The sequence below is a fragment of the Eimeria necatrix genome, genomic scaffold, assembly GCF_000499385.1.
Source record: "Eimeria necatrix Houghton genomic scaffold, Enh_scaff1534, whole genome shotgun sequence".
Lineage (NCBI taxonomy): Eukaryota > Apicomplexa > Conoidasida > Eucoccidiorida > Eimeriidae > Eimeria > Eimeria necatrix.
In genome coordinates, this window is record NW_013652240.1 from 1 (window position 1) to 6671 (window position 6671).

General features: G+C 61.3%; 3 protein-coding genes across 3 annotated transcripts; 1 reads left to right on the forward strand and 2 right to left on the reverse strand.

Moving 5' to 3' along the window:
* Positions 1–868: 868 nt before the first annotated feature.
* On the reverse strand, positions 869–1144 carry ENH_00016590 (hypothetical protein; the record flags this gene model as incomplete). The annotated part of the gene is made up of 1 exon (XM_013579202.1): positions 869–1144. The coding sequence occupies one exon, from the start codon at positions 1142–1144 to the stop codon at positions 869–871; it is 276 nt and encodes a 91-aa protein (XP_013434656.1).
* A 555-nt stretch (positions 1145–1699) lies between these two features.
* On the forward strand, positions 1700–2830 carry ENH_00016600 (hypothetical protein, conserved; the record flags this gene model as incomplete). The annotated part of the gene is made up of 1 exon (XM_013579203.1): positions 1700–2830. The coding sequence occupies one exon, from the start codon at positions 1700–1702 to the stop codon at positions 2828–2830; it is 1131 nt and encodes a 376-aa protein (XP_013434657.1).
* A 2337-nt stretch (positions 2831–5167) lies between these two features.
* On the reverse strand, positions 5168–6671 carry ENH_00016610 (hypothetical protein; the record flags this gene model as incomplete). Its single annotated transcript, XM_013579204.1, has 2 exons — positions 5168–5891; positions 6376–6671. Coding segments are annotated over 2 exons (1020 nt in total), but the record flags the coding sequence as incomplete, so codon positions are not given.

Below are 6671 nucleotides of genomic sequence, written 5' to 3' on the forward strand. Positions count from 1 at the left end.
GTGGGCCCCCCCGGGGGGCCCCCCGGGGGCCCCCAGGAGGGTTCCCGCGGCCTCGGGGGCCCCGGGGGCCCCAGCAGGGCCCCCCGACGGGGGCCCACCGGGCCCGGGGGGGCCCCCCGGGGGCCCCCCGGGGGGCCCCCCGGGGGCCCCCAGGGCCCCCGAAAGAGAAGTGAGGCCCCGGGAATAACGAAGTACCAAAGGGACTCCGTCAGGCAAGACTGAGGGCCCATAAGGGTCCAAAGATGAACTTGAATGGGGGCCCCTCAAGAGGGGGGCCCCCAGGGAGGCCCTGCGGGAGGCGAGGCCCCGGTAGCCGGGGGCCCCCCGGGTCACCTCGGGCTCCCCCATTAAGGCCACGCGGACAGTCAGCTGCAGCAGCAGCAGCAGCAGCAGCAGCAGCAGCAGCAGCGGCTGCAGCAGCAGGGATGCGCGCGGAAGAACGCCAACGGCTAGACCCAGGCAGACGACAGGGGACTATAATGCTGCTGTTGCTGCTGCTGCTGCTGTTGCTGCTGCTGCTGCTGTTGCTGCTGCTGCTGCTGCTGCTGGGACAAAGAGACAAGAAAAAGGACAAGATGAGACAGAACTAGCGGCAGCTTGGAGGCCCTACGGGGCTGGGGGGACAGATGGAGTGGGGGCCCTTTGTCTCCTTTTAATTCATCCCTTCTTAGCTGCTGCCACCTCCAGCAGCAGCAGCAGCAGCAGCTGCTGCTGCTGCTGCAGCAGAGAAGAAGTCAAGCTGCCGGGCTGGTCAAGCGACGCAGCAACTGTGGGCAAGTACACACTCGCTTTCTTGCTGCTGCTGCTGCTGCTGCTGCTGCTGTGGCTGACTCTTCAGTTGCCGAAGCCAGCCGCAAAAGGTGGGCGATCACAGCCGTTTGTGTTGCTGCTGCTGCTGCTGCTGCTGCTGCTGCACCCCCAGCTGTTGTTGCTGCTGCTCGCGGTGGCTGTGTCTGCAGCTGAAGCTGACAAGAAGTGGGGGTTCCTGAAAGGTAAGGAAGGAAGAAGAGCGAGAGCCCCGCGAGGTCGATGCTGCTGCTGCTGCTGCTGCTGCTGCTGCTGCTGCTGCTGAGCCGCAGCTGGGCGGTTCGCGTGAGGCGGGCTGAGACACCCGGAAGCAAAACTGGCGAAAATAAATAACCATTGAGTCTTATTGAAGAAATATTTATTGCTGCTGCTGCAGCCAGCTCAATTTCTGGCGACAACCACCAGCGGCAGCAGCAGCAGCAGCAGCTGCTGCTGCTGCTGCTGCCTTGGGCCCAAAGCGACCAGCGCCATCTGTCCGGAGTCTACCAGGCAGCAGCAGCAGCAGCAGCAGCAGCAGCAGAAGCAAATACCCTTTTATTTTGTTTTATTTGAAACAGAAAGGCCTTCTAGAAGGCGCAGCAAACTGCTGCGGCTTGCAGGGTGCGTTGCCTTGTTGTGTCTGTTGCTGCGCTGCTCCATCGGCCCAGAGCAGCAGCAGCAGCAGCAGCCGCATCCCGCAGCAGCAGCAGCTGCCGCAGCAGCAGACACAGCAGCAGCAGCAGCAGCCCGAGAAGCCTTGCCGAGGGCCCCCCGGCCCGCTCCCAGGAGCCCCCACAGGGGTTGCCTTTGTGGTGCAGCAGCAGCAGCAGCAGCAGCCGCAGCAACAGCGGCAGCAGCAACAGCAGCAGCAACAGCAGTATAAACACCAGCAGAAGCAGCACCACCAACGCGCATGGCCCAGCCTTGGCCTCTGCAACAGCAGCAACAGCAGCAACAGCAGCAACAGCAGCAGCAGCAGCAGCAGCAGCAGACTGCAGCAGCTGCTGCAGCGCTCCCCCCAAGGCACTTTAGCAGCAATGGCAGCTCCAGCATCAAAGGGGGGCCCCCTAACCCCCGAGGCCCCTGGGGGCCCCCACTGGAGCCGCTGCCGGTCTTTTCTTCAGGGAATGCGCAGCTTGAGCAGCGTTTGCTGCAGACCTTTGCTGCACTAAGGCTGCCTAGGGAGTCTCCTGCAGCAGCAGCAGCAGCTGCTGCTGCTGCTGCTGCTGCTGCGGACTCGGCTGCAGTTGCTGCTGGCGCCGATCCAGATGAGCAGCAGCAGCAGAAGCAGAGGGACCACACAGCATCAGAGCCGCAGGCTGCTGCGGCTCCCGCAGATGCAGCAGCAGCAGACCATGCAGCAGCAGCAGCAGCAGCAGCACCAGCAGCAGCAGCACCACCAGCAGCAGCAGCAGCACCAGCAGCAGCAGCAGCACCAGCAGCAGCAGCAGCAGCAGGAGGCGCAGGAGAGTCTGCTTCGGCGAATTCTAGGGGCAGGGGCGGGGTGTCTGAGCAGCAGCAGAGCCGCGGCTCCTTGCCCGCATCAGCAGCAGCAGCAGCAGCAGCAGCAGCAGCAGCAGGCTCTGCTGCAGCGCGGCGAGGGTCTCCGGGCAGCTGGAGCGAAGCCACGGCGACCACGGGGTGTACAGACACCGCGGGGTGTACAGACACCTGGGAAGTCCCGAGGCCCCCCCCCTTCGGGACTTGGAGACTTTATTCTCTTGCAGATGTTCCGGAGGAGACAATGACAGCAGCAGGCATGCAGCGGGCGCTGCAGCAGCTGCAGCAGCAGCAGCAGCAGCGCCGGCAGCTGCTGCAGCAGCAGCAGCAGCAGCAGCAGCTGCAGCAGCAGCAGCAGCTGCAGCAGCAGCAGCGCAGCGGGGCGTCGGCCGCAGCGCCCGGCGCCTTGCCCAGCACACTGGGCAGCAGCAGCGCAGCAGCACCAGCGACAGACGCTGCTGCTGCTGCTGCTGCTGCTGCTGCTGCTGAAGAGGGAGAGCAGCAGGACCCCCGCGTTCGTGTGGGGCCCCGCCGGCGGCCCTGAGGGGCCGCAGCAGCAGCAGCAGCGGGGCCCTGTCTCCTCTTTTAGAAGGAGACAATTCTTTTGTGGACTTTTTCAAAGTTTTCTGGCTTCTTATTTGCTGCTAGGGGTCCCTTTTGCTGCAGTGCCTTGCTGCTGCAGTGCCTTGCTGCTGCAGTGCCTTGCTGCTGCAGTGCCTTGCTGCTGCAGTGCCCTGCTGCTGTAGGGCCTTGCTGCTGCAGTGCCTTGCTGCTGCAGTGCCTTGCTGCTGCAGTGCCTTGCTGCTGCAGTGCCTTGCTGCTGCAGGGCCTTGCTGCTGCAGTGCCTTGCTGCTGCAGTGCCTTGCTGCTGCAGTGCCATTTTGCTGCACTGAGGCGCGGGGTGTATGTACACACGGATTTTGGTGGGGGTGTATGGACACATGCCCAAGTGTGTATACAAATAAAAAGATATAAACATAAATAAGTAAAAATATAAATATAAATAAATATAAATATAAATATAAATATAAATATAAATATAAATATAAATATAAATATAAATATAAATATAAATACAAAGAAATATAAATATAAGAAGCAAATATGCAAAAAAATTAAAATGCGAATAGCTGTTGATACACCCCACAGCCCAGCCTCAGGGGGCCCTTCGGGGGGCCCCCTTTACAGGGGGCCCCTAAGACCCCTAGGGGGCCCCTGTGTGGCCCCACAGGGGCCCCTGGGGAGCCCCACAGGGGCCCCGCAGGGGGCCCCACAGGGTCTGCGTACGGGGGGCCCCCTGGGCTCTATGGGCCACAGTGAGCTGCACAGGATGAGGCCACAGAGGCCCTGCGTAGCAGCTAGCTGGTGGCTAGCTGCCAGCTAGCTGCTAGCTAGCCGCCAGCTAGCTGCCAGCTAGCTGCTAGCTAGCCGCCAGCTAGCTGTCAGCTAGCTGCCAGCCAGCCGCCAGCTAGCCGCCAGTTAGTTGGCGGCTGGCTACCATCTAGATGCTAGCTAGTTGCCAGCTAGCTACCAGCTAGCTACCAGCTAGCTACGGTAGTTGCCAGCTTGCTGTCAGCTAGCTGCTAGCTAGCTAGGAGCTAGCCACCAGCTAGCTAGGAGCTGGCCACCAGCTAGCTAGGAGCTGGCCACCAGCTAGCCACCAGCTAGCCACCAGCTAGCCGCGGCGGACGGGCACAGCGACAAACAGAAGAAAAGGAAACAAAGAAGAGAGGAAGCAGAGGCATTCGGGTGTCTCTACACTGCAGCAAAACTCACCAGCTGCTTCTGCTGCAGCTGCTGCAGCGCACTTTCAGGTGTACAGGGAGCTCAGGTGTATCTACAGCTCCCTGTGGCTCTTCAGCCCCTAAAGGGCTGCAGCTTTAGCTGTATGTACAGCTCTCTTCAGGTGTATAGGCAGCTTCAGGTGTATGTACAGCTCGCCCCAGGTGTATAGGCAGCTTCAGGTGTATGTACAGCTCGCTCCAGGTGTATAGGCAGCTTCAGGTGTATGTACAGCTCGCTCCGGGTGTATAGGCAGCTTCAGGTGTATGTACAGCTCGCTCCGGGTGTATAGGCAGCTTCAGGTGTAGAAGCAGCTTGGGGTGTCTGTACAGCAACTGCAGGTGTCTGGACAGCTGCGTCCAGTGTATAGGCAGTTTCGGGTGCCTGTGCAGCAGTTTCGGGTGTACACGCAACTTCAGGTGTCTGTACAGGAGATTTAGGTGTAAAGAACTTCAGGTGTCTGTACAGCAACTTCATCAGTCTATGGAGCAGCTTCAGCTTGAGGTGTCTGTACAGTTGTTTCAGGTGTACAAGCAGCTCCGGGTGTCTGTACAGCAGTTCCAGGTGTCTGTACAGCAACTCCAGGTGTACAGGCAGCTTCGGGTGTCTATACAGCAACTCCAGGTGTACAGGCAGCTTCGGGTGTCTATACAGCAGTTTGAGGTGTACAGACACTTCGGGGTGTCTTCTACAGCAACTCCAGGTGTACAGGCAGCTTGGGGTGTCTTTACAGCAGTTTGAGGTGTACAGGCAGCTTGGGGTGTCTATACAGCAACTCCAGGTGTACAGGCAGCTCCAGGTGTCTATACAGCAGTTTGAGGTGTACAGGCAGCTTGGGGTGTCTATACAGCAGTTTGAGGTGTACAGACACTTCGGGGTGTCTGTCCAGCAGCGCCCGGTGTCTAAAAGCAGTTTGAGGTGTACACGCAGTTTGAGGTGTACAGGCAGCTTGGGGTGTCTATGCAGCAGCTGAGGTGTACAGACACACCGGGGTGTCTGTACAGCTGGCCAGGTGTCTACGCAGCAGCTTCCGGTGCGCATGCAGCTTGCGGTGTACATGCAGCTTCCGGTGTCCACGCAGGTTGGGGTGTCTGTACAGTCAGTGCTGCGCTGCTGCTGCTGCTGCTGCTGCTGCTGCTGCTGCGTTGTGGCGAGAAAGCCTCACAATATCTCCCTGCAGGATTTTCGGCAAAAGTGCAGAAGGATGGAGAGGAGCCAAAGTGCTGCGCGCAGCAGCAGCAATGGGGGGCCACAGAATGTCTGCGTAAGTGATTGGCCGCGCGCGCAGCATGAAGTACACGTTGCTGCTGCTCCGCGCTGCTGCTGCTGCTGCTGCTGCTGCTGCTGCTGCTGCTGCTGCAGCGGGCTCGACAGCCTTCCCCGGCTTCGCAGCAGACACCGACGCGCGGCCGCTGCGGCCGCCGCGCGACTTCTGCTTGTGCGGCTGCAGCTGCAGGCACCTGCTGCCGCCGCCGCCGCTGCTGCTGCTGCTGCTGCTGCTGCTGCTGCTGCTGCTGCAGTTTGTCTCCGTTTTCAAGGCCGTGAGGGGCTCGAAGGAGACCCCTGCTGTCAGCAAGTGGGGGGCCCTGGCGCGGAAAAGAAGGAGAGAAGTGGGGAAAGACAAAAAGAGAAAAAGAGACATTTTGAGGACGGAGTGGGTGCTGAAGATCAGCAGCCAAATCAACATGTAAGAAACATAAAACAGCAAAGTTGTTGGAAAAAGACAAACTGTTATTGTGAACAAAATGCAGCCTATCAGCAGCTGGTCCATTTGCAGGTCTGCAGAGTCCACCCGCCGCCGCAGCACGTTCCACTTCTGCCCCCTGAGCACCAGCAGCAGCAGCAGCAGCAGCAGCAGCAGCAGCAGCAGCAGCAGCAGCGCAGCAGCAGCAGCAGCAGCACAGGCGTCCGTTGTGTTCAGGTGAGCAAAAGGGCTAGCAGCAATACCCTGTGGGCCCTGGCGACAAACTGCAGACAGGGGCATCCCAGGGGGCCCCCAGCAGCCCTTGGAGGCCCCCCTAGGGGCCCCCTAAAGGCCCCTAGCAGCCCTTGGGGGCCCCCTAGGGGCCCCTCCCAGGGGCCCCCGGGGCCCCCCGGGCCCCTCTACGGGCCCCCCTAGGGGCCCCCTAGAAACCCCCTAGGGGCCCCCCGGGGCCCCCCAGGGCTCCCCGAGGCCCCGCGGGGCCCCCCAGGGCCCCCCAGGGCCCCCCAGTCATCGGGGCCCCAGGGGCCCCCCAGGGGCCCCCAGGGGGCCCCCAGGGGCCCCCCGGGGGCCCCCGGGGGCCCCGAAGGGCGGGTTGAGCGCACCTGAAGAGGAGGAAAAGGGAGTGGAGGCTTTTGAGGTTGACGTGGAGAAGACGGGCGCAAACGAGGTAAACGTAGAAGATGTGGAGAGTGACAATCAGCAGCAAATCTGCAGAAGCAGCAGCAAAAAGAGAAGCAGAAAGGCCCAGCCAGCCGAGGCGGAAGGTGGTCAGCAAGGTGCCCACCAGCGCCTTCAGCCGCAGACCAATGGACCTCCACGCCGCCGCCACCCGCCCCCCCTTGCTGCTGCTGCTGCTGCTGCTGCTGCTGCTGCTGCTGCGGGGGCGGGGGGCGCAGCG